This window comes from Passer montanus, unplaced genomic scaffold, assembly GCF_014805655.1.
Source record: "Passer montanus isolate IOZ18808 unplaced genomic scaffold, ASM1480565v1 scaffold19, whole genome shotgun sequence".
NCBI classification, from domain to species: Eukaryota; Metazoa; Chordata; class Aves; order Passeriformes; family Passeridae; genus Passer; species Passer montanus.
In genome coordinates this window covers 5,010,252-5,038,028 of record NW_024366480.1, presented here as the reverse complement: position 1 = coordinate 5,038,028, position 27,777 = coordinate 5,010,252, and the positions used below count along the sequence as shown (strand labels likewise).

Sequence of the window (27,777 nt, the reverse complement as noted above, 5' to 3'; positions counted from 1 at the left end):
TGCTTGTTACTAAACATGGCTTTTACCACAGAAGTTGGATCCAATCTTCGAATGTCATAAAGTTAAGTTTCAGGATATAAGCAGGTTTAGGGGATCTTGGAGTAGCTCAGGAACATTATCATGAGCAGTCCAGGGCAGGCAGCATCCAGCACTCTCCAGCTGCCACCCTGACATGGGATGTGCTCAGCATGAGCAAGGTCTGTGCTGTTGCCCAGATAATTGTGTACCAAGGCCATCTCCTGCAAACCATCCTGTCACATCTCATGCCTGGAATACAAACTCAAGAGCTGCCTCCCTGACGGCTGCTGGCATGAGCCAGGGCTGCTTCATGTGCCATGCAGCTCATGGACTTCCTTCTGTGGTGTGACCCAAGCCATCTGACACATCTGGTCAGCACATCACCACTAAATAATTTCTTAGCTAATAAATAATCTTAATGCCAGGACTCCTTAGTTCTTGCATCTACTCACTCTAATGTGGTATCCACCCAAGGCCACAAATCTCTGCAACAGCTTCTTACACAACAAACCTTCCCTTTTGCCTTCCTTCAAAATCCTGTTTACCCTTAAACACATCAGGATCATTAATCACTTTCTGTAGCATTCTTGTATCAGTTTATACTGCACTCTCTCTGCCAGTAAATCCTTTTAGAATATGCTATGGTATGCAAAATTCTGTCTCTAACTCTGGATTCCAGTTTGCCTTTTTGTTGGAGCAATTAATAAACAATTCCTATTGCAGAGACTTGTTGTACAACAAGGAAAGTAACTCACACACCTAAGTAACTCTGGATTCCAGTTTGCCTTTTTGTTGGAGCAATTAATAAACAATTCCTATTGCAGAGACTTGTTGTACAAGTAACAGCAAGCTATTAAAATGATCCTAATACAGAATAAACTAGGGTTCAGTTCACAATCCTATTCTTGTATGCCTGTTTTGAACAGTTCTTTTAAATGGCCCTTTAAGGATACTAATATGCATCCATATATATATATGGATGTATATTATGGATATATATCTGATAGGGGAGGCAAATAAATTTACCTCTTTTATCTTTATAAACATGCAAACTCACAGAGAATATATATTATTACTTCCATATTAAGAAGTAATATGTTGAATTAATTCCTGGACTTCACTATACTAAACATTTATATTCCTTTTAGATATGTATTTACTATAATCATTGAGTACTGTGATACAGGATGCTCACAATGTATTAAATAAGTTCTGCACAGTGAATTACTTATGTCTTATCAAAGAAAGTTAACTTTTTGAACTGACATTAGAATATGACTTTAAAATTACGGTTATTTTCTTCTATGTTAATGGTAACATTTTTCCTGGTCAGACTGGGCTTGAACATAATCGAAGGGGCATTTATAAAACAACAAAGTAGCCACAACTCTGCTTACTAGTTGAGACTAGGACCTTCAAGTAAGGCTGACCAATATGAAAGCTACTATTTTTAAGGTCAAAATTGTGTCAATATGAACAATAAATTAAAACTAAGTAATTGAACATTTAATATATAAAAACATTACTGTGTGACTTAACTATATATAACCTATACATCTAGTTGAAAAGAGATTTAGTGGAAGACTAGACTTTAGTCTCACCTTCTTGAGTTGTCTGGGTTTGTGTTTTAAAATGTGTGACTGCTTTAAATTAACTCTGTGGGTTTGAATGTGCACACTCAAAACCCCTTTATGACTAAAAATGCAGATTCATGTGTTCATTTCCTGGTTTTAATTGTGATGAGCTGTACCCCTTATTATTCAGCCTCATCTTAATGGCAATGTGGAACAGGACATACACATGGGATAACATGGAAGTCAGTAAAAAACAAACATCATGAATTTCTGTGTATGTCTGTGTAGTGCCACTGCTTTAGACGAACGATGTCTACGGGCTTGCAGCTGCTTTCCACAAGACCTGATTCTGGAGGCACTCAGTAGCAGCTGCCTGCTGTATTCAACCTGGAACACCTAGAGATCTTCATGTCTTCAGTGACTGACATTTAAATTGCAGTGAAGCTTTGTTAAGTCCATCCTCACCTGCAATTTTCTTCATTAATTGGCACAATTCTTTGCTTTTCTTCTGTCACTTTGCCTGATGCCTTTTGTAACATTAATGGCAACTTCTTGTGTGGTCGTTTTCTGTGTGTCCCATTTACTCTGTGAGGGTTTTAAAGAGTACAGTGAGTTCCATGATGACAACAGAAAGAGTCACTGATGATTAACCCCTAATTTACACAAACAGTTCTATGTAATAAACAGAACATCTCCAGCATCCTTCACACAGCACTGTGATGCAGAGCAACTGTCTCATTCAGCATGGACACAAGCTTTTATCTGCTGCAAAGGCAAAGGCAGCGGATGTCAGTAGGCTTTGGATCAACCTTCTTGCCTATAATTATCAACTCTGCAGGTGTGTACTGTAAAGGCAGAGCAAATAAATCTGGTTTCAGTCCAGAAGTGAAAATTAGAGGTTCCTTTTGATGTTACTGTGAATTGTACATCACTAGCCTGAGCTGGAATTTTCTGTACTGGATTTTTTGTTTCTGATGTGAAAATATAGTTTTAAAGTAACACTTCTGCCTGCATACAAGATCCAAGCACGATATATACCTTTCAGAGATTCATCAGTTTATTTTCAATATTCAAAAAAGTCAGTCTGTCTGAGGCATACAAGTGCATCCCTAATTTAAATTTATACTTTTCCATCTCCCAGACTGTCTGCTTGTTGCCATAAGCAACACACCATAATGCACAGGAAGCTGGATAGGTCTAATAAAGTGTACCCAGATCTGGGCTGATAGAGGCACATAGCTGGGTTAGTTGGGTTTGATTATTGCATTGCCAGTGTTCCATGAGACTATTTGTCAGCGTGAGGAATGCCAGGTAAATTAGGCATTATTACATGGGAAGAGTGCCTGGTAAAATAATGTCTGATAAAGTTCAGACACTGACATACTGGAAGGTTCATATGTATCACAGAGAAACACCTGGAATTAATTTTTTGCTGTGTATTATTTCACATTTCTGCAGCCTGAATACACCAGCTCCTTTCCTATTTACTCCCCCAGTGCTACTGCTCATGCAACTACTTGCCAAAGACTAAAATGAGAATCCAACCAGATTATTGTCAGTCAGGGTCATTATCTGGATACCACCTTTTCTTAGGAGAGGTACCTGACTAACCTGTTACCTTCACTGGTACTAGGACTCCTTTCTTTATTACCGTCTTCATCATCATCATCACCATCATCATCTTTTACTTCTAAACTGTTTTGACATTATGGTCATGAGAGGATAATAAAATTTCCCAGACACAATGTCAAACCTTTTCCCTTTGTACAGCACAAGCTGTACCCTGTCATAAGCAAGTATCAAGGGATAAGGCAGATGGCTGCTTTAGAGCTTGATGCAGGAGAAAGTGAGAAACAGAGAGGTGACATGATTTATCCCCTGCTAGCCCACAGGGTGATGGCACAACCCAAGCCCTGCAAGAGCACCATGTGCTGCATTCTACAGCATGTTGAGAAAAAATAAAAACTGTATCAATGTGAATGTTCAGGTAAATAAAATGGGTACATTTTGAGCTGCCTGCAATAATCATCTTTTCAACTCTAGGCATCTAAACTTAAGGTGTTCACATTATCTGCTCACCTTATGGTTCCTTAAACAGTGGAAAAACAGAGATGCAGAATAGCAGACCAGAGCTGGAGCCTACGTGGGATACTACACTTTTTCTCTAGGCATATATATTTCTTTTCTGACTATAAGAAGTTTAGACAGCTTCTTATGTACCAGCATTGGATGTGGAGAATATTGTAAAGGCTTTATCATCAGAATTTTTTTTGCACTGAGCTGCAACAGCACAGATACATGTTACTGAATGTATATCAGCTAGAAAATGCAGGAGGGTATCTTCAGTTATGGGGGCTCAGGGCAGGAACCCACACTTCACTGAGTAGTACCATTGCAGTCAACACCCACATGATAAATATGTTGTGGGAATTTGCCCATACTTCCTACTAAGTGCAATACAAAAGTAATTTTCCATTCAATTGCAAAATTAGACAATTTTCTCTAACAGTAGGACAGGTACACACTGTAATTATAAATTGTGACCAAGTCTTTTTCAAATTGGATTAATAATTATGTCGTTCTATTTGACCATATCCAACCTCACTAATTAAATTTTTTCTGTGGGCTAGTGGCTATGACAAGCATTTGGGCTTTTCTTTTACAGAAATCCCATGGCTTTAGATGTCATGCTGCTGTGGAATGTGTCCCAGTCCACCTGGAGGTGCAGTATCTCATGAAAAGATAGAGCAGTATCTTTTATGTCACCTGGGAATATCTTTGTACTATAGCAATACAAACAAAAATAATATGATGGAGATATAAACTGATGTGCTGTGTGTTGGCAAATTCAAGATGAAGTTCAAACCAAATTCCCTTTTTCATTTGCTCAGACCCCTTGGTTTAAGGATGTGACTGTCAAGATGGGACATCTTCTGATGGGGTGGGTGTAGCTGTTCTGCCACATGCTGTGCTGAGGCACTTTCTGTGGAAAAATGTCAAAAGACAAAGCTCAGCAAGGAGGAGTGCCCACACTGGCAGTAACTCAGCAGGGACAAACTATGCATGCCTGAGCAGCAGGGACACCATGGGAGCTTGTTTCATGTCTGAGAGAGGCAAGAATCAAAGGCTGGAATTGCACAGAGGTGTTGCAGTCATTCTCTGTCTAAAACAATGCAGCTAACAGGAACTGAGCTGAAAAAATGACCCAAATATTGACCAAAAGCTGAAATTTGCTTGAACTTGGAAACACATATTCCTTTTCATGCACCAAGTAGCATGCTAACAAAGTAAAACCTGTACAATCTTTACATGTATATAAAGTCACTCAAAGTGTGAAATTATGCCAACTGAAACTTTTTTCCCCCCATTCTCGAAGAGAACAATATAAATATGACTTAACAGGGGAGGGAGGTCAGAGGAGACTCTTCCTTTGTGCCCTGGGATGCTCAACAGGCTGTTCTCTCTCCTCCCCCATGGAGACACTTGTCAGGTAAGCTTTGTTCCACAGTAATACTATTGCTTATGCATTCTGACACCACTGCATTTATCAACAGCAGTTTGTGGACTTTAGTCTGTCCAAGAGGCAAGAAATTTCAGTTTGTGAAAGTGGAGTCTCACTGAATTTGCCCAGACTTTCAGTGCAATGCATGTCTGTTCTGCATCAGGGATTGTGGTCCTGACCAGGATTACTGCGCCTCTGGCACCTCACCAGACTCAGAGTGCTAGACTGGTTACTCTGAAATGTTGTCTGTGAAGCTCTCCCAGGATCTCAGACAGGCAGACAATACTGAGTGAGAAAGGGAAGACCCCAGGCCCACTACATCTGCAGACAACACAGAAAGCAAGGGGCAGGTCTCCCTTCCCTAATTTTTTATGTGACAGAAGAAATGGTGTAGTCAGCAGGATTGCCATGGATAAACAGTTACAGAAGTATGAATGTGCTCCTTCCCAGGCAGGCAAGGAATGGGCTAGAAAATTCTGGAAAGACAAAGCAATTATTTGTGCAGTATTGGAGACTCACTTATACACAAAATAATCAGAATCCTTCTTCCCTCAAATATACGAGTCTCACTGAATTTGCCCAGACTTTCAGTGCAATGCATGTCTGTTCTGCATCAGGGATTGTGGTCCTGACCAGGATTACTGCGCCTCTGGCACCTCACCAGACTCAGAGTGCTAGACTGGTTACTCTGAAATGTTGTCTGTGAAGCTCTCCCAGGATCTCAGACAGGCAGACAATACTGAGTGAGAAAGGGAAGACCCCAGGCCCACTACATCTGCAGACAACACAGAAAGCAAGGGGCAGGTCTCCCTTCCCTAATTTTTTATGTGACAGAAGAAATGGTGTAGTCAGCAGGATTGCCATGGATAAACAGTTACAGAAGTATGAATGTGCTCCTTCCCAGGCAGGCAAGGAATGGGCTAGAAAATTCTGGAAAGACAAAGCAATTATTTGTGCAGTATTGGAGACTCACTTATCTTATACACAAAAAGTAATCAGAGTCCTTCTTCCCTCAAATATATAGAACATGCTGCTTTGAAATCAGAAAATGAAGTATTAAAGTCATCATTGGCTTTTGAGAGGGAAATAAAAGAAAGATTGGAAACCCAAAAACAAGCTTATTACTGAGAAAGATAATTTTAAGATTCTACACGCTTCAACAGAGCATAGGAAAAGACAATTATTGTAGAAATTAGGTAGGAAAAAAACATAGCAATGTGAAACTAAATCTGTGAGAGGAAATAGAGGGCAGGAAAACAACTGAATTGTTACTATCTTTGGAAACTGAGCAGCTGCACAAATGGTTACAGAAAGAAAAGGCGATAAAGCAAAAACTGGAAGAAAAGGTAAAAATTATGCTTAAGAGGGCTGCCAATCCAGCCAGCATTGTACAGATAAGAAAGCCAATTGTAGCCTTTGGAGAATGGTGAAGAAGCTGAGGGGACAGTGGCCATTCACCATTATCTGCAGGAGACTGAATACCAATATTACACCTTTAACTACTGCTGTGCCAAATTTTGTGGAACTGTAATGCAAATTCAGGGAGCATCCTATTCACAGAGGGCAAAACTAGATATAAAAGTTGTTATTTATGATTCCACTCTGGGAATACCTCAAGGCTCAATTCATGCTCATCCAGAAAGAAGTGCAGTGTCCCTTTTGACAGATTGCCACAGGGATATAAACATTCACCCATGATTGCACATTTTGTGATTGCCAAACTTTTACAGTCTCACTCTCCCCAGATGTGAAATTAGACGATATTGTAGTAAGAGGAGACTCCCCTGAAAAAGTAGAAGCAGCAACAACAGCATGACAAGCACTTCTCAAAGTAGAAATTGAGATTCCCCCAGAAACACCAAGGACCATGTAAAGGACTTTATCTGCTACATCTGCAGATAACCCAGAAGACAAGGAAGTCTCCCGTCTCCAAATTATTACCTAACACCTTCTCAAAACACCAAGAAACCAAGGAAGCAGTAAACCAGGCAGGGATTTTGGCTTCCTTTAATCTGCAGCAGCTCAGCAGCAGCTATGCAAACAGGGCAGCAAGTGGAAGGCTGTAGGAGGCAGGTGAGTGGGCAGGCAGCTGTGACAGGAGAAGGCTGGTCTTTGGTATAGCCCCAAAGCCTTGTTCTTACAATGTGTACAATGTACACAACACAAAGTGAGGGGGAAAAGCGGGGAGGATCCAATCCAAAGCCTACTGAACTTATTGCAAAGACACCCAGTGACTTTTTCAAGCTTCATGTCCAGCTTTGAATGAACCAGGGTTCATGCAGTGCACATATTTTAAGCAGAACAGCAATTAAGGGAAAACATGTTCCTTTTTGGATAGTTAATCTAAGTAGTTTGCACAATATGTGCCACAGCTGGACTGAGTTGAAAACAAATGAGTGTGGGGGCTGTTTTTTTACTGTAACAAGTGTGTGTGTTACTCTGATTGACAAATAAAACATCAATTCTGTGGCTGTTCAGGCATGAAGCATTTCCAGAGGTGCTCAGCTCAGTCATGCCATGTCTGTAATGCAGCCTGGCACCAATTTCTCATATCTCAAGACAATGAATACAGTTTCACTGCAAAGAGAAAGGCTGTCACAAAAGTAATTTAGACCTGGTTGAAGCTAGTTCTTGCCATTAGGGAACGTAATTATACTCATACCTCAGTAGTCCTGAAGCCATTCTGTCTCTGTGTTGCAGTCCCAGTGCTGTGGACTATGGGGTTTGCACACTGAGAGCCACAGTTGCTCCTCTTCTCAGGGTTCAGCATTCCAGCTGTGGCTGATGCTGTAGATACACCTGTGTGAGCCAATTTCCCATCCTCCAGAAGACCTAGTAGGGACACATGGAATTGGGCAGTTAATACTGAGCAGCAATTTGCAGCTGGCTCCAGTGTCCCTCTATTTTGCCTCATTTTGTGATTGTGTCAGTGATGCAAGGTGTGGTACAGTGCCACAGTGAGAGCAGTCTACCTCCCTGTGGCTTCTTCATCCTCACATTTGACATCATTTGGCCTTTTTCCTATGGTCCACTGCTCTGAGAAACATTGGCTCAGGAAATCTTGGGAAAAAGGCAGTGAGTGCAGTATGTCAGTAGATTTTTGTCACCTGCATGTCTCCACTGACTTCTCTACACACACGGCTCCTTGTGTGACCAAGAGTTGAACTTAGGATCCAGAAAAGACCCTTTAAATCTGTTCCAGTTCTGGGAAATGAAGGGGTTAGATGTGAGCATAACAGATGAGACCAATATGGATGGGAAGGGTGCTCTATGCATGGCCTTGCCTTGAATATTTTTTTCATTTGAAGTTGAGAAATTTTTAAAAAAATATATTTCATGCTGTTTTGTCTATCAGCAATCAAATAAATGAGTAATTTGCTTTTTGGTCTACCTGTATGGATATACATGAACTGTACAATATGATATTGGACAGCATAGATGAATTTTCCCATCTTACTGCATTAACAAAAATCAGTTTACATTTATGGTGGGTGCAGAGCACTCAACATCTGGTTGCAACAATGGGTCTGAAATCCAAATATAAGGAGTAAGGGGGATGCATGACTGTTGCTCTCAATTTAGTTTTTATCAAAGCTTATTTATGAAGGCCTTTATGTTGAAAAGAGAAACAAAGAAGGCAAATTTACTAACTGGTAATGCAGGTATCAAACCTAGAAAAATTAAGGAGTCACAGACACCAAAGGAAAAAAAAAGTATGTGGAAAACCAATGAAAAGCCATTGCTGTATGAAGTGACATTTTGTCATCAAAATCTTCTACATTAATCAGGTAGGAATTCAAGGGCTGTGTTAAAGATATTTACAAGGAAGCAAAGTCCTGAATTCTTTTTCAGAAATGTGTCAGAAAAGATGATTTGTCAGTAGAAAGCAACATTTGTCAGTATTAGCTAGCAAAGGCAATGACTGGACTCAATAAAGTTTCACCCAAATATTCAAAGCCTTGGTCTTGAAAATATATAAAATTTTGTGAAATTACAAGGTCTTTAAGGTCTCTTCTGACTCAAACCATTCTGTGATCCTGGGATTTAAGAAGTCTGAATACAAACGAGTCACTGCATTTCCCTGAGCAGTCAGAAGATGGAGGCAGAGTATTCCAAAGACGCTTTAACTTGTAGTGGTGGTTACTAATAATGCTGTCGTTTAGTTTGTATAGAAAAAAATTGAGCTGAAACTTGAAAATATTATATTATAATTTATTTTTTAAAAATACTTCTGTCTTTGGAAACTGCTTTTTCTGCTAGATATAAAACCGGATGTTGTTCTTGTGTCTAAGTTTGGATGCAACTTCAGTAAGGCAACAGCAAACTTCACCTCTCCTGCATCTCCCAGAATTCCTCACCTAGTTATGTTTTAGGTCTTACCTCTCCCTGTCACTCCACAGGACCAGAGGAGAGGCAAACAATGCCTGGTGCAGAGCAGTAAGTGGCACAGGCTGATGTTGTAGACAAAAGCAGCTGTCAGGAAGGGAGATGGAGAGGCAACGAGCCACGTGTGAGTCAGAGCTCTCAGCCAGGAGTCCACTGCTTCACCTTGCAGTGGAGCCCTGAGAACGGGCTTGAGCACAGCTTTCAACAGGCAAACTGCAGGAATTACACACTAATTCCATTAATTGAGTCTTTGACATTTCAAACATCCAAATGATGAGTTTTTCCTTCTGTGGAGTCATCCTATGAAATTACTTTCTACCATGTATCTCTTTGGCCATCTGGCCTCTGACTAAATTGTCTGGTAAAGCATCTGTCAGCTAAAAAGCCATTTTGTTATTAAGTCCAATTGTTCATTTATCAGATTGTGTTGCATCTTTTGGTCTTGCACAGAAAACTTTTTCTTACATTAATCCATTTCCAGATGGACGCAGATGGAAAATCTCAATCCTGAAATTGGTATATCTGGATCATTTTTTGTCTCTGTTAGTTTGCAGCCTAAGCATACCTGCTGCATCCTGCGTTGCAGGGGTGTGCCTTTTTTTGCAATACTTGTCAAATATAAACCAGGTGTCAGTATTTGAGCCTTCCAGTATCACTATTATATTTTTATATGGATGACCTAGTGGTCACCAAACCTAGACAAAAAGATTTTTTATTTTATCCTGTAATATGTTTGCTATTCTGAAATTAAGAAACTACTTTAGAATTCATTTTCATTAGCAAATAGATGATTTAGACAGTGGGCAACAGTTTAATGGCTTCAGTGACTTGCCCTTTATGTATGAACACCAAGAAGAAATCACAGTGAGAATACATAAGCAGTGGTGTTCAGAGCACGAGATTTGTTGGCAATCCATAAAGCAACACCTATTTTATAGACTAGATACATGACACAAAATGATGATTACAAAACAGAGATGATGTTTAAGAAGGATTAGGAACACGGGGTTGCTTTTTAAATAGCAAATATTTTTGCATTGCTATTTGGGATTTGCCATGGTACACAATAATGAAGAGTTAACTCTCTTATGTACTATTGGAGTTCAAAAGCCAGCAGGGTGACAATACTGAGGGTCTTGCCTCAGTGTGGTTTAAAACAAGAAAACTGTTGAGGTATTTATGCCATCCTCACGACAGGGGTTTGGTAAACAATCTCCTTGGTCTTTCATGGTAGAGCTTCAGTTTACATCAGTGTTGTTAAATCACTGTAGACATTTAAATGAATGGGTTCAGTGATGTTGGTTTCATTCTCATCTTCTCATTCATGGCACCCCTGCCAAGAGTCTGTGGGCCTCTCTAGGCCAGGGGGAAACAACAGACCCCACCTCAATGCTCTGTCAAATACACATTTCACTTTCAAATGAACTGGCAAGGCTCCAATATTCTCAAGGCTCCATTCCCAAAACCTGGGTTTCTGGGTGATTACTAAATGCCCATGAATGTGATGGGGACCCTTCCCTCAGGAATGGCTGATCTGGGTTTGGGGACTGCCAGGCTGCTCCCTCTGTAGGGAGGAATGGATGACAAGTGGCAGTGATTTCACTGCATGTAATCAGGTTTATTTGTAAGGAACACGCACGAGTTCTCTCTCAATGGCCACAGGGAGAATACCCCTGCAGCAGCCCCACTGCTCATAAATTCATAAATCCAAGTCTACTTTTCCAGCACAAAGTGTGCTTAAAAAACCTTGTCTCCCGTGGCAGCGTTTACCACCTTCCTCTTTGCTTGCTGGGCTGCACAGGCACACTAAGTCTTGCCTTTCTTACCATGCCAATAGAAATCCCTTAGGCTGGAGCTTGACAAATGCTTTTTTCCAGCAGCATCGGGGGAAAAAAGGGTTATTTTAAACTGAAATCAATCCTAGACTTTATTCTTCCCCCAGTGACGCAAGCAGTCAGACTGGCACAACTTGGGACGTAGCACAGGAATCAGAACAAGCAGCTGAAAGCAGCTTAGCTTGGTGTGCTCTCCAGTAAAACAAAACAAACACAATAATTTTAAATTTTTGAATGGGTTTTCATAAATTGTCAGACAGCATCATCCCAGTTTTTTAGTTTAAGAGACAGATATTTAAAATTGCAGTCTGAAAAATTGCTCACAGACTTGCAAGCTTATGTCCATTCAAAATGCTTAAATCATATAGCTCTAAACTTCCCCCCTCCCCAACATTTACCTGGAGAGGGAGCTGCCTAAGAAAGCTTTAAAAATATTTATTTTAGTAAATAGGGTGTTCAAGAAGTCAGTGAAAATGTAAAATACAGAATGAAAACTTAAGACATTAGACCTGTATTTCTTTTTTTTTCTGGTTTCTTTTATTATAAAGACAACACTAATGTAAACAAAGATAAACATTGCATACTGCTCTAGTTCTTCATATAGCCTGGTTACACTAAGAATTAAAATTATTCTTAATAACAGTATTTCATAAAGAGGAGAGGAAATTTTTACTCTTAACTCTTTCTAACCAGATTTTTGTATCACCTTTGTATAAAGATGATGTGAAAAGGGGGGAAATAAACTAATTTTTTTCAGTTTGTGAATGTAAAACTAGTTTAAAAAGCAAAGTTGTGTCATGGATTGACATCTGGCACAGAGAGACAGAAAAGAGATCAATGAGAGACAATTCCGTAGCCCTTAACTATCAGAACCACAGGAAACTTCTCAAACCACAAATAACACATAGGTGGGTCTGCCTGGATCTCCTGCACAGGCTTAATCAAAAGAGTAAATCTTGGTAAGGTTCGAGATGACCTGAAAATTTCTGTGACTAAGATAATCATCTCAAACCACAAATAACACATAGGTGGGTCTGCCTGGATCTCCTGCACAGGCTTAATCAAAAGAGTAAATCTCGAACCTTACCAAAAAAAAAAGCTGAAAATTTCTGTGACTAAGATAATCATTAATGCTGCAGTAGCTAATGCTGTCAAAAAGTTTGGGAAGGGTATGAAACCTTGTAGTAAGGAGACAAAGTTAATCTTAGCCAAAAGATTTAACCATTTGTAGAAAAAATTATTCCATGTGTGTTTGCCACGGCATTCTCCTAATTCATTTTAAAGCAACAGGTAGTGACCAAAGTAGGACATGAATTCTGACCCAAACATGCTCTAGATCTGACCCAGTACCCATGAGACCCTGTGCTGCCAGATGTTCTGTTATGGAGTAACAAGCATACATTTTTTTAAAGCAGGTAGCTGTTGATTAGCTAAATTTATACCTTTGGAACTGACAATGAACAAACCAGTAGGGTTCCATTTTCTAGCTCAGCAACACCCTTTTTTATTTATCATGGCTGTTATCTCATGTATAATGCATAAGATGCTGGTTTAGAAAATGCCTGCCTAAAAAGATGCTGCACTGTAAGATGGACTCCTCTGAGAAAGCTCATAGGGAAGACAAATGGAAAGTGTTATCACCACATACAGGTGCTTCCAGAGGAAATATATGTTTGCAATCATCACTGAGTTTCTTGTATTTAATGCTAGAGTGATAATAAGTACAGAAAGCACTGAAACATCTGTTTTCTCTATCTATTTTCCTAATTTGAAACTATATATTTTTGGGAAAGCCAGGCATCTGCAGGCCTGAGGGCTGGTGTGCACTTTGGCTGCAAAAGCCAGACATAGCAAGGATCCAATAAAAAATGGAGTGGGAGCTGTGGCAAAAGTCAGGTTTAAGTCATTTCCTCCAAAGCAGTAGCCTCAGGGATGAGACCAGCTGCTCAGGAAATATGCAATAGCTCTTTTACCTAACAAGAAACAATTTAGAAACTTTGAGGAAAAGCAGAGAGCGGGTTTGTGAGCTAGGATGAAGGATCCAGATTTACAGAGGGATAACCTGCTGCAGCAGGAAAATATTATCAGAAACAACGTTTTGTACCTGTAAATACAATAATGCAATAAATCTGCTTCCCAGACCTTCAGAGAATCCAGAATGATTTCTCTGAACTCTAATGTGATATGAATTTTAGACAATGCAGCAAAATACAACAAACACATTTTCACTTCCCACACATTTTGGAGGTCTCTCCAAAACTGCCTCCAGGCAGGAAGGGCTGAGCCATGCCCAGGCACACCACTGGTGTGGGGAGGCAGCCAGGAGCTCTGTGCCTTCCTCCACACTTACAAGGGGGATGCTTATTTGAAGGGAGCTCCTCCTAAAGCACAAACAAACTCTCAAGCTGCAAAGCTTGATATCACTTGCATGGCCTAAATTCACAAGTACGTGCTAAATCTTTGCGTATTGGTATATTCCAATTTCAAATGGGGATACACGATCACAGAATAACTATCTTGTAAACAAATTTAATAGTGTTGCAACCATGTCTGTGAAATAAAAGCGAATATAAAATTTATATTTATCCCAAATAAGAAAAGCATGCTGCAACACTTTTTAACAAATGTATGATCATTTCAAAGCTCCAGACAAAGGGTTCTTCATGGCAAATAGAGTCCAGAAGATGAATTCAAGGGCATTGGACTGACTATCAAGGGAAGATACAAAAGGTAAACTTGAAAGAATTGTAATCATGGTGCTAGGCAAGGACTTAACACCAGAAAGACAACAGAGTTTAATGCATGACAATATGAATTTTGATAACTGGAACAAGATAGAAGAACCAAATTTTCACTATATTTTGGAAAAAGCATCAGCAACATTTTAGGAGACCTTGACAGCTGAGTACATCTTTTGCCTGGGAAAATGCCATAGAATGGATTAAGCAACTAACAAGTGCCACATGGTGTGCCAAAAAACAGATCACTCCTTCCTCCAACCTGAAAACCTAACACACAAATAGCAAAGCTCTGAAGTGCTTTTCATGGTACTGGATTTTAGAAGGATAGAGACTGGGGGATTGATTTGCTTTTCCACATGCAAATATACTGGCTGTGTTTCAGTAAAGCCCATGAAAAATACATGTTAAAAATTATACACTCCATGCGTAATACGTTATATCATGGGTCCAAATTATGGCAATTCAGCCTGTTTTCCCAAAGTGCTGGCTTTTGGCTCAGTTCCTGTCTAAACCTGTCCTTAAAATGCCAAGAAAGAAGTTTTCCTTGCAGGAGAGCACTGTGTGAGATGAAAAACAAGCAGCAGGCTTCTGGCCCTCTCTCAGTCATCCCTCCCACAGCAGTGCCCACCCTGTTCTGAGCAGTGCCTTACGGCTGTAGGTGTTCACATGCTTTTTCCCTCCTTCCCCTTTACCTGGGCTTTCCTTCTCCTTTGGGATGTGGTAATAAAACATCTCTCATTATGATCTAGGCTAATTTCCAACATAGATATGGAAAGCATTATTATTAGTCTTATTACTTAGCCAGTCACACATGGAGTTTTAAGATGAGCAAAATGAATCATTTCACTTAATCACACTGAGGAGCAGCAAAAATATTTAGGCAGACTAAATATAAATCTTCATGAAACGCATTTAAAGGTACATGGAAATGTGAGCTGAAATGACTCCTTATTTTTCCTTACCAAGGTTCAACAGCTGGAATTGAAGTTAAACATTCCAAATAGTACATTGCACATTTATTTTTTAAAAATAGTACTTGACTACTGGGATCATTTACAAAGGCTTAGGCAAAATGTCAACCCCTAGAAAGCTGTAAATTCATTCCCAATGTCCCAAAGGCATGTCCCTTGTGGGAATTAACTCAGGAAACTCCAGGGGGCTGTATGGCCTGTGGCATTCCCAGCCTTACAGTATGAGTATACAGAAGGATACTGCTGACTTAACCACTGTAACTATAATCATAAAGTCCTTTGGCTTTAAGGTGTCTGTATGCATGTGAAAAAGTCATCACCCACATTCAGTGTTCATCCTAAAATGAAGGCAGTAACTACATTAAAACTTAAGGCTGTCAGCTATCAACTATCTTCTAGATAAATCCATTGCATTTTTTCCGTATTTTCCACACATGGTGTAAACACTCAGAAAGCACTCAGGCATCAGCATTGTGCAAATGTCAGATATTCATGCTTTTAGTACTGCAAATGCTTGAAACAACTCTGGTGGCCCACTTGGGAAATGCTAGCAGTTTACAAAATTGAAAATTGCAACATGAGGACGATATCCAGACAAAATGTATGGAGACAGAAACTCAACTATATACACTGTTTAGAAACTGGTAAAAAAACCCACAATCAAAATATTTTAGTCAGTCAATAAAGAATGGGCTGGTTATTTTTCTCTTCAGTAGCTAGCATGCACCTGAACCAGCTAGCATAAACCTTCCATCTCCCAGGAAGAATGAGACTCAACATTGCTTTGTTTCAATCAGCTGCTTAAAATGTTAGGCTCAGTTAAGCAAACAGCAATGCAGAGGGGCTCAGTGAATTCAGGAAAAACTTAAAATGTAAAGTCCTGCCTCACAGGCTCCAGCTGCCCATGTTAATGGGTAAAACACCACTCCTGCATCTACCTCTTTGACTTACTTTTAACCTGTATTTTTCCTAAACAGAACAGAAAAGCCATTGTGGCAGTCTAGGGAAGCAGACTGGTGATTTATTTTCTAATGTATTCATCAGAAGATAAAATTGCCTTATTGCATTATTTCTTTGTGCACAGCAAAGGACCAAAGCACTTGGTTCATGTGAGACAGCTGCTGAAAAATGTATCCACTCACCACCCAGCCAGAGATCTGGTCCTGTACCCCAGAAAAGAGGGGTGCTGGGTGCAGGTCAGAGAGAAAGCCTTTCAATAACCTGCCAGCTTTGATCATTCTGTTCCTGAGTCTTAAGTATTACAGATTCAATTGAAGATCAAACCCAACTTTCAACCCTAGATTTCTTATAACTGCAATCTGTTTTAAACTGCAGGAACATCTGAGGGAAAAATGTTGGAACTAGCAATATCATTTCTGCTTCTATGAAGACATATATTTCTAGAACTGATTACAGTTAAAGAAAAGAGAGATTTTGGCCACGTCAGTGCTGAATTACTGCAATATGTGCTTTATGTGGAAATTTTGGAAATTTTAATCACTGAGCAAGAAGGTAAACTGCACTCTTAACTGTGTTTCCTGTATGCAATACATTGCTCTTCTGCTTTGAGATTGGCAGGAATCTTTGTTTAAATCTACTTAAATTTTTAATTGCTTGCTGTGAATTCTACATTCCTAAACTGGAAAATGCAGAATTAGAATTGGCTGGAAAGTGTAAATACATTCCCAAGGAAAAAAAAAAATTAAAATGTTCTGAATCAGGATATAAAGGCTAGGATGGGGCAAAGAGTGCTATTTCCACAAAAAGAGTAATTTTGCAGAGCAATTTCCTTCTCAGCTTTTTGCAGGCAGGATCTGCCATTGACAAAACCACGACTCAGGTTTCCTGCTCAAACCCTTTCAGACACTCTCCCTCTCTCACCATCCCTCCTCCCCACCACCTGCTGCAGAGACAGTATAAAACCTCTTCCTTTAGTTAATGGCAGACCATTGGCTCTAAATAACTAGGAATATTTTTACCTTTAAAGATTTCAGTGCTGCAAAAAAGAGGTTTTTTCCATGGGGAAGTCATTTAGAGCAATGGTTCCCGTTCATCTTCCTGCAAATCATCTCTATTGATGCTCAACAGCCCTTTGGCTTTCTGCTACTGTGACAGCTGGGAAAGCCTTTCAAGTGCTCCTGTGTGTGACATTTTTAGCAAATTTATCAGAGGGTAAATTATTGTCAGTGGGCTCAACTCTGGGTGATCAGTCCTAGCAGATCTGCTTTAAACTGTAGGGAGGGTTTATCAAGGCTGTTGGCCACTAACTAAATGGATACTAATCAAAGCCTGAGAGGTTTTGTGGTAAGATCATCACAGTTTGGGTTGATTGGCATCACAACTCTTGCAGTGTTTTGAGAAAATCCCAGAGGCAATGAAGAGGTTGCTGGGGAAGGAGGGAGAACCTGGAGAACCCTGTCCAGCCCCTGCCCTCCCTTCCTGTCACAGGACCGAGAGGTGGCTGCTCCCACCTGAGGCAGGAGGACCGGTCAGGAGGCTCCATGCACTACCTGAACCACTTACTCTCAAACAAGACTGAAGTTTTCCCAGAAACTGGGTCTGATACATCTCACAGAACAGCAAGCTGAAGGGTCATAATAGAAAAAAAAAATCTCATCTCTCAATTACCTTTGACACTTTTACTTAAGTTCTGCTATGTATGGATGCATCCTTTTTATTTTTTTTTTAATGGCAGTGGATATTTATTAAAAACCAGTTAATTTAAAAATACTTCCAGAGGTGGTGGGGTAGATTGCTTAGCATGATCTGATTGGCTAAATAAGTATTGATGCCAATTTTTAACTGAAATGTGAAATTAAACTATTATTGCACTATCAAATGACAGCAAAGGTGAAAATGTATGGAATGGAAGAATTAACAGCTAGGGTTTGGCTGAAAAATAAAGTCATTACAAAATGTTGTATTTATCATCTGAGTCTGATTTTTTCCAATAATTTCAATGCTCTCTTGTGGAGCAATACATGTTCGTTTAGGCCAATACTGTAATCCTTGATCTGCTTCTATGCCCAGCAAACCCCAAGTACTGCACTGTACAAGAAAATCCAAACAAAGGTTGTAGTGCAGTGGTAATTTTCCTGCCAGAGAAGAGCAGAGTGAGGATATGTGAGAGGAACAATCCTGCAGACACCAAGGTCAGCGAAGATGGAGGGGAAGGCATGCTCCAGGCACTGGAGCTGAGATTCCTCTGCAGCCCTTGGTGAGGCAGCTGTGCCCTGCAGCCCACTGAGGTGCAAAGGGATGCAGGGATCCACCCACACCTGTAGATGAGACCCACACTGGAGCAGGTGGATGCCTGGAGGAGGCTGTGGCCCTGTGGAAGAGCCAGTGGAGAGAGGGTCCTGCCCCCAGGCTGGAGCAGCCTGTCCTTGGAGCACTGCACCCATGGAAGGGTGACCCACACTGCAGCAGCTGTGGGAGGACTGGGGCCCATGGGATGGACTCACACTGCAGCAGCTGTGGGAGGACTGTGGCCCATGGGATGGACTCACACTGCAGCAGTTCACAGAGAGCTGTTGCTAGTGAGATGGACTCACACTGGAGAAGTTCAATGGAGAACTGTCTCCTGTGAGAGGACCCCATGGTGCAGCAGGGGAAGGACTCCTCTCTCTGAGCAGCAGGAGAAGCCTTGGATGATGAACTGACCATAACCCCCACTCCCTGCCTCCTTGAGCCACTGGGGGAGGAGGTAGAGCTGGGAAGGAGGGCTTATTTTCCTTCCATTATCCTGCTGTGGTTTTGTTAGTGCAGTAAATTCACTTTGTATTGCTAAGTTGAGCCTGTTTTGCTAGTGACAGTATTTAACGAGTGATTTCTTTACAGTCCTTATCTCAACCCATGAACCTTTTATTGAGTTTTCTCTCCTCTGTCCAGCTGTGGAGGGGAGTGAGTGAGTGCTTTGGTAGGGGCCTGACGTCTGGCCCAGGTCAACCCACAACAGAGTGTTGAGTGGGAAATGGCAAAGGCACTGCTGTCACATATTCTCACTCCTCTCTCCAGCTGATCTTCTGCAGGCTCTTCCCCCCCTTACTTCTTAAATATGTTATCCCAAAGATGTCACAGCTATTGCTGATGAGCCAGTGGTGGGTCCATCTTGGAGCTGCCTGGCTCCTTGGGACATGGGGAAAGCTTCCATCAGCTTCTCACAGAAACCAACCCTGTACCCTGCTCCCCACTACAAAATATTGCCATGCAAACACAATACATTATTATACCCAAGGTCTGGACTAAGATGGAAAGAAAATTGCTACAATATGTCTACAGTCCAGAAGAGCTGCATTTATTCACTTTTACTGTAATTCTGAACTGTAATAAGGCTATCTCCTGAAAATATGACATCAGAATCAGTGTTATAGTTGTTTATTAAACATACCAGATTTTGAAACAATTCATTAATAAAAGAACATAAGGACATTACAGCACAAAGAGATCCTGATGTACAAATGTAAGGCGCTGATCCATCTTTACCTCTTGACCTAAAAGAGATGGTTTATTAAACATTTCTCTGCAGCCCAATTCACGAAAAACACTTTGCTGCACCGGGTTCTCAGTTTACAACCTGATGCTTGCTTATTTATGTCTGTGAAGCTCTTGACTTTGCGTACACCAGGTGAAGGACGGAGCGGTGACGGCAGCGCGGTCCGAGCCAGACCCGGTCCGTGTTGTCACGGAAACCGGAGCCCGCTCAGCGCGGCCCTCGGCTGCGGCTGCTCACAGTCCTCCCAGCCCTCCCAGCCCTCACAGCCCTCATAGCCCTCATAGCTCACAGCCCTCACAGCCCTCATAGCCCTCACAGCCCTCATAGCCCTCATAGCTCACAGCCCTCACAGCCCTCATAGCCCTCATAGCCCTCACAGCCCTCACAGCTCACAGTCCTCACAGCCCCCACAGCCTTCACAGCCCTGTTCTCAGTTTACAACCTGATGCTTGCTTATTTATGTCTGTGAAGCTCTTGACTTTGCGTACACCAGGTGAAGGACGGAGCGGTGACGGCAGCGCGGTCCGAGCCAGACCCGGTCCGTGTTGTCACGGAAACCGGAGCCCGCTCAGCGCGGCCCTCGGCTGCGGCTGCTCACAGTCCTCCCAGCCCTCCCAGCCCTCCCAGCCCTCATAGTCCTCATAGCTCACAGCCCTCACAGCCCTCATAGCCCTCACAGCCCTCATAGTCCTCATAGCTCACAGCCCTCACAGCCCTCACAGCCCTCATAGCCCTCACAGCCCTCATAGCTCACAGTCCTCACAGCCCTCACAGCCCTCATAGCCCTCACAGCCCTCACAGCCCTCACAGCCCTCAGCCCTCACAGACCTCATAGCCCTTACTGCTCACAGCCTTCACAGCCCTCACAGCCCTTATAGCCTTCACAGCCCTCAGCCCTCAAAGCCATCATAGCCCTCACTGCTCACAGCCCTCACAGCCTCCACAGCCCTCATAGCACTCACAGCTCACAGTCCTCACAGCCTTCACAGCCCTCACAGCTCGCAGCCCTAATAACCCTCACAGCCCTCACAGCTCACAGCCTTCACAGCCCTCAGCCCTCAGCCCTCACAGCCTTCAGAGCCTTCACAAAGCCCTCAAAGCCATCATAGCCCTCACTGCTCACAGCCCTCACAGCCTCCACAGCCTCCACAGCCCTCATAGCACTCACAGCTCACAGTCCTCACAGCCTTCACAGCCCTCACAGCTCGCAGCCCTAATAACCCTCACAGCTCACAGCCTTCACAGCGCTCAGCCCTCAGCCCTCACAGTCTTCAGAGCCTTCACACCCCTCATAACCCTCACAGCCGTCACAGTCCTCAGAGCCCTCACAGCCCTCACAGCTCACAGCCACTGCCACACACGGTGCAAAACCGACTGTCCAAACTTCCCCGTGGAAGGTTACCTCTGAAACGCCGCATTTGGCTTACTGAGGCTTGACCAAAGCCTAGCTGCAAATGATGAGCCTGGTCCTTAAAACGTCCCGGAGCTGTCAGCGACCAGGAGCCAGTGGAGCAGCAGCATGAGCCAGGCACTGAGCCCCGGAGAGCAGGGAAGGAATCACTCATAAACGAGCATATTAGGGCAATTATGCAAGATAAACTGTCATTCAGGAGCCAGTGGAGCAGCAGCATGAGCCAGGCACTGAGCCCCGGAGAGCAGGGCAGGAATCACTCATAAACACACGAGCATATTAGGACAATTATGCAAGATAAACTGTCATCCAGCCAGATTGCTAGACAGTGATAAAATTTCTCCTGTATTCCTCTGATTATCTCTATTTATTTTACAAAGGACTCGTTTGCCCTCCCATTTCATAGCTATTTTGCAAATGTCTTCACTGATCCTAAATTGCAGGTTTCATTCCTGGCAGACCACTTACTGCAGTTCTGTTTGCTGATGCCATGGGCAAGTTTTCCTTCTGAGTAGATCAGGTGTGTCTGTGTGATATACAGACAATGTTTTCTTTAATATGCTTCAGAAAAAAATTACTTTACTAAGGAAAAAGTGTAAAGTTCAAAGACTAAAAAGCAATTTTTTTAGCTGATACTGTGAGTCACATCATGATAAAAAAAAAATCAACAAATAATTTCATAGCTGAGGAACAAGTCAGCCCTGAGGCAATCAGTATTCAACTTTTCCATTCTGAGACAAGAGAATTATTGTTTACTTGGTTGCTACATCATAAAAAAATTAATTACTTTTATTTGCATTTCATAACAATCCCTATTGGAGACTGGGGTCTTACTGCACTGGTTGCTGTGGGAAAACAGTAAGGAGAGATCCTGTCCTAAATTATTTGCAGCCCACAGGTTAAATTGATTGTAAAGTCTCTCTAGCCACAAGACAACAAGCCATATCCACTCTGAGGCACAGTCAGGTATAATAAAGAAAGAATAATTGAAAACAGCAGCTAACCTTGTCAGTGAAAATAGAAAGAAGTAGAAATAAGATGGCTTTAAACCTGCTTTAAAACAAACAAAATAAATTTTTGTTGGTTTATATTGGATGTGTTTATAGAGTACATTTATGATTCTGGTTTCAGGCAGTAAATTGTACATCTTAAATTTCTAGGATATACATATACATATACATATACATATACATATACATATACATATACATATACATATACATATACATATACATATACACTTCAGCAAATTGTCCCAGTATAACACAACAAGTTGTGCAAACATGTTCCAAAATACTTGACAGTTTTTTGTGCTTTTTGTGAATCCAACCTTTTCCCCGTGGTTTGCGTGCAACCCATGGTGACTGCCCTGGGGACTCATCTGTACCCACAGATTATTGCTTCCTCCAAAAGTCATTACTTTGCTAACAGTTCTACTTAGCTGAATCAGACCCTCTAAAGAGAAAGCAATTTGTGCAAAGAGTTGCAAGGATCAAGGAACGGTTACTAAGCAGAAATGTAGTCCATTATTTCCCCCAGCTATAGCCTACGCAGTAGCTCAGTCCTGTGAAAAGTTCTTTGCTCACATAGCAATGGATGTTCTTCCAAGAAATTGCTTTATTGTAAGGGCTCATTGTGATTCTTTCCTTTTTTTCTCCCTCACAGAAGCCACTCATCCTATGAACAGTACATACACTTATTTTCCAGAAAATGCCTTTCAATTCCAGCACCTGCAGTACTTCATGAAGTTATTACTTATTATTTCAATTCCAGCACCTGCAGTACTTCATGAAGTTATTACTTGTTATTTCAATTCCAGCACCTGCAGTGCTTCATGAAGTTATTACTTTTCTATCCCTCTTCACCCATACCTGGTTGCCCTGTTCCTCCTTGCCAAAGCCTCAGCAGTGTACTGCAACACCATCAAGTTACAACCAACTATATTTGTATCTGTCAGTGACTTCTCATCACCTAAGTCACTTCTCATGAACCTAAGACCATCTCTCTTATTGTAGGTATGTTATAGCAACTAATACCAGCCTCTATGTCTTCCTGTAAACACTGGGAGATTACAATACACTTTATAAAAATGGATATAAAAAATCAAGTAGGGAAATTAACAAATATTTTAATAAGGGATCAATTGAAATTGGAAAAATAGAAATGCAAATTAGAAAATTAAAAAACCTCAATACTTTCCCATTAATTTAATAATATTTAAGCTTTCAAAATGCTTTGGTAAATGTACAAACATTTGGCTACAGAAATATGTATTTGTGCCTGAAAGCAGGCATAGATAGCTGAATGTACTGGCTGAAAAAATAGAAGCATATGATGAAATTTGTGGTGGTATGAAATTACTAAGATTAATGTATGGTAGTTACTAACCCTTTCCTCACTGGCACACACTCTGATTCTGTATACATGACATTCTTTTGTCCCTAAGTGATTTACTCCTCTTTATATTTGGATGTCAAATTCTTCTGTTTTTTCTATGACTGAAACATGTTGGCAATCACAACCACATCTTACTGCTTTTGTCTTTTCCCAAACAATTTTTTTCCCAAAATATTTCTTTCATCCTATCTCTATTTCTCTCTCTTCACAGAATTTCACCAATTTATTCCAAAAGAAAAATGACAGAGAAGAACTTCATCCTTTTTCCCCAACCTCCTTTGGCTGGTGCCCCCTTCCCTGGCTGCGTCCTCCCTTTCTGTGTCCCAGTTACAGCTCCTTCCCACCTTGCCTTGTGCCAATGTCATCTCCCATTTTCCCATCTCTCCCATCCTGCTCTTGTCCCCTCCCTTACCCTTCCTTTTTGTCTCTCACTCTGAGGTAGTTTTCAGCTCTCACAATAAAGTCATGTAATTCCTCTTCATGTCTTAAACCCATATTTGACCTCATTTGCCCCTTCAATTGCTCCTTCCTCTCCCTTTCATCTGTAAATTCACTTAAAGTAGCGTTATAGTCCCTGGAGTGCCTCTCCTTATCCCTATTCCTTCCCTACCTCAAACCTTACCCTACAAAAGCTCTCCCTGAAGTACTTTATGACTCTTGAGGCACTAATTGGGAGCAGTGTGTGTTCCTCAGGCTCCTTAAACTGCTGCCACCACAGCTCTGTTGAAGAGTGAATCTTGCCCTAACTGAAGTCCTACTCATCGTTTTTGCTTCTACTCTGTCCTTTCCTCATCATCTTCCTTCTAATTTCTTCTGCAAGGTTGTCTTGTAAAGCTTTTCATGTCCCTCAGTCTTTATTGTCTTGAGTGTTTTTCTCCTCTCCTTATCTCTGGTATTCTCATCTCCAAACACAAAGTCAATTACCACATGTTTCTAGGAAGAATAATTACTGATCTACCTCTTTATTACCTCCTATTCAGAGTCAGATCTTGGACTGTCTAGCTTCTGTTTATGATTAGGTACCAACTCAAAGTAAACATGGCTAAGATAATGGCAAGTGTGGGTAAAAAGCTAACACTCTGTTTAGCTTTCACTGCTGGAGACAACACTGTTACCTATAATTTGAACTTACTGGTCAGCATCATCTTGATCCTCTTTAAATTCCTTATCTAATCTTCTTTAATATAGACCCATTCACTTTCAAAGTTAAATTCCTTATCTAATCTTCTTTAATATGGTATTTCATAGACCCATTCACCTTCAAATGCTCATAGTTTCCCATGTGACCACTACAGAGTCTTTCTTGAGCTTTTAGGAGTATAACATGGACCCTTTGTGACTTCTCCCTCCCTATTTTGGTCAGCAGAGAGTTGTGGTATCCTGTTCCAGCTGGCCTGTAATGCCCACCTTTGTGAATTTTCACTCCTGCACTTTCATAATTTCTTCCTGGTGCTTTGTTACTTTCTACAAAATCTGTAAAGCTACTTATTTACATCTGAACCTGCCTACAGGCATTTACTGCTTTACATGGAAATTGTTATTATTCTGTGCAGCAACCATTTGTACAATATCTAGCACAATGAATTTTTGGACTTAAGCTGAGCTTTCTAGATACTGCTGCAATACACAGTAATTCTTAAATCAATTTAAACTGCACATCAGATCAGAGCTCCTCAATCCCTTTCCCATATCTGTTACTTCTGTAACACCTCAGGTGCACAGCTGGGGAGGCAGCATACTGGCAAGAACTGGGAAATTCAGACTTGCAGGTCTGTTCTTGTCCAACCCACCGTCTGGTCAACTTTCTGTATAACAGAAGGCATCAGAGGTAGTGTGGAAGAAAGCTACCTCTTCCCTAATTTCAATTCATTTCCTAAACTACTTGCCATGCAAAAGAAAAAGCCACGTATTCCACAGCAAGAGTTCAAGGACCGAGTTCTTTTCCCTTCTGATAACACTGTTTCACAGTGGACGGCGTCTGTGCGCTCTCGCTGGTAGCCGAGCACCGCCGTGAGAGGGTCTCTAGAGCCCGAACCGGCTCTGGTAGCCCAGAGCGCGGAGCGCGGCGGGGCCGCTCCAGGCATTGCCCGGTCCCGAGGGCCACTCCTGGCATTGCCCCGTGCCGGGGCGGCTCTCGGCGGGGCTGGCCGGGCAGGGCAGACGCTCAGAGCGTTCCGAGCCGCCGCGGCATCAGAGCAGACTCGGGCGCCTGCATTTCTTGGCGGGGGGGCTGGAGCGGCGGAGTGCGTTTTCTCGCAGCAGGAACACGGGGGGATCGGCGCACACCCCCTCCATGCACACACAGCGTGTGTGTGTACGTGTACATGCAGCGGGTGTCGGTGCACACACAGGGTGTGTGTGTACGTGTACATGCAGCGGGTGTCGGTGCACGCACAGGGTGTGTGTGTACGTGTACATGCAGCGGGTGTCGGTGCACACACGGGATCTGTAGGTACACACACAGGGTGTGTATGTGAACGCACAGCGTGTGTGGATGCACACACAGGATATGTAGGCGCACACACACGGTGTGTAGGAGCACACACAGGGTGTCGCCGCCGCTCCCCTCCCCGCGGTGCCCGCTCGCGTCTCCCGCACTCACCGGGGCGCGGGCCGCCCTGCTCCCGGCCGGGGCCCTCGGCGCTGCCGCCGTCCTGCGGCGGGCTCTCGGAGTCCGTGTTGGTCAGCCAGGTGGACTCGGTCTCCCGCGTCCAGCTCTCGTAGTAGCGCGGCTCGATAGCGTCGGCCCGGCTGCCCCCGCAGCCCATGGCGACGCCCCGCTCACAGCCGCCGCCGCCGCCGCCGCCCAGGCACCATCGCCCCGCCGGGCACGGCCGCCCCGCCGGCCCCGCTCACACCCTCAGCACCATCGCCGCTCGTCCAGCTCTCCCCGGCTCCCCTCTTCCTTCTCCCCCTTCTCCCCGGCTTTATTATCTTCGCTGTCCCCCCCGCCCCGCAGCCCACCCCGACTCCTGTCCCCTCCCCTTCTCCTCCCGCAACCTTCTTCCCTCCCCTCCCGCTTCTCTTCTCTCTCCCATCCCACCGCCTCCCGGCTCGTCCCCGATCTTTCCCCATCCGCCGGTGTCTCCCAGAAGGGGGGACGCTGCCGCCGCCGCGACCCTGGCTCTGCCCTGCCGAGCCCCTCCGGCTGCCCGCTGCCGCGGGCAGACACACACCGCGGGCGGGCAGCAGCTCCCTCCGCCCCGGGTTAGGGTCTGGACGGGCAGGATTTACACGTACATGCACAGCAGCCTCCCGGCCTGTACCAAGCTCTTGTGCCCTGACTGGGTCTTGTACTCTGTTTCACTAAACCCTCTGTCCCTTCCCTGTTTCAGCCGACAGAGCCTTGCTCCCGCTTCAGTGCTGCAGTTTACTGCTGTATAATTGGGAACTGAACGTGCAATACTGAGTGCTCAACTCCAGAAATACTTCCACTCTTTCTTCTTGAATACTCACTTTGGGAAACAACTAAAAACATGAGACTCCTGCAAAACAGATTATAATTTAAAGTGATGCTTGGGTAATCTAAGTGACAGACAGAGATTCTGTACTGAGTCGTATTGATGTTGGTTGCAGTTTGCATTGCAAAAGCTGCTTCATAAGGTCCCTGCAGGTTTGGAACCAACCCCATGAACACTAGACACTGTGGATCATATCCTGAGGGGGAGACTTTATCCCAGATAAATGTTTCTCTCCTGGAGTAATTTTTCAGTAGAGCAGCAGGAATGACTCTTTCCTCTATAAGAACTTACACAGCAATGCAGATGTTCTGCACTTCATGCCATTACCCAGCATGTCTGTTGGCTATAAAGGATTCATCCTCTGAAATCCAAAATCAAGATGTCCAGCATTATGGGAGCCGCAAGTAGGAACACAAAGTCTCTGGAGTAAAAGCTCTGGTCCCTAAGGCTGGCTCAAGATTTTTACCAGGATCCCATAGGCCTTAGCTTTGCACCCCAGGCAGTAGGTCCCGTGCTCTTGTTCTGAAGGGATCCAGGTCAGATACTGTTCAACAAGTGGCCAAATCACCCATTGTGCTTCCCTAAACAAATGACCACTGAGGTGTTTCTAAGCAGCTTCCAGCCAAATACTGACTCCCAGCAGTGTTACTTTCTGACTGAGGTCTGCTGAGATCCCTTACCCACGTGGGTGCTGCCAGCAGCTCTGATCCCCATTCTACCAAGGTCCCAGGGTGACTGGGGCAGTGGTCTGAGCTACTTTTTCATTGCTGTGGTAATGTTTTGGTAGATTAAAAATACTTTACTTTTATAAAAAGAGAGTTTCAAAAGAGATTGTACTTCAATCGAACTGCTCCCCAGCAAATAGTCCCCAGGGCAATGGGATATAATGGTGTCTGAAGGCAATAAAGAAGCCTGACACACATCCCCCTTCCCAGGAGTTGTGTGTGCCCACGGTGAGCATAGGGCATGGCACAGGAAAAACTGCC

The 27,777-nt window shown here is 42.8% G+C and overlaps 1 protein-coding gene across 1 annotated transcript; it reads right to left on the bottom strand.

The window, feature by feature from the left end:
- Positions 1 to 867: 867 nt before the first annotated feature.
- Positions 868 to 26,248, bottom strand: BAALC (BAALC binder of MAP3K1 and KLF4). Its single transcript, XM_039706342.1, has 3 exons — positions 25,933 to 26,248; positions 7,757 to 7,926; positions 868 to 2,177 (listed from the first exon to the last, which is right to left on the bottom strand). Exons 1-3 carry the CDS (start codon positions 26,096 to 26,098, stop codon positions 2,073 to 2,075), a joined length of 441 nt encoding a protein of 146 aa, XP_039562276.1. The 5' UTR covers positions 26,099 to 26,248; the 3' UTR covers positions 868 to 2,072.
- Positions 26,249 to 27,777: the final 1,529 nt, after the last annotated feature.

Bases quoted from the DNA above. Each gene is read 5' to 3' on its own strand.
- BAALC (XM_039706342.1), bottom strand. From the start codon at position 26,098: ATGGGCTGCGGGGGCAGCCGGGCCGACGCTATCGAGCCGCGCTACTAC. The intron at 7,927-25,932 runs GTGAGTGCGGGA...TGTCCCTACTAG, and splicing joins GCAGGGCGGCCCGCGCCCCG to GTCTTCTGGAGGATGGGAAA. The intron at 2,178-7,756 runs GTATGAGTATAA...AAACCCTCACAG, and splicing joins ATGGCTTCAGGACTACTGAG to AGTAAATGGGACACACAGAA.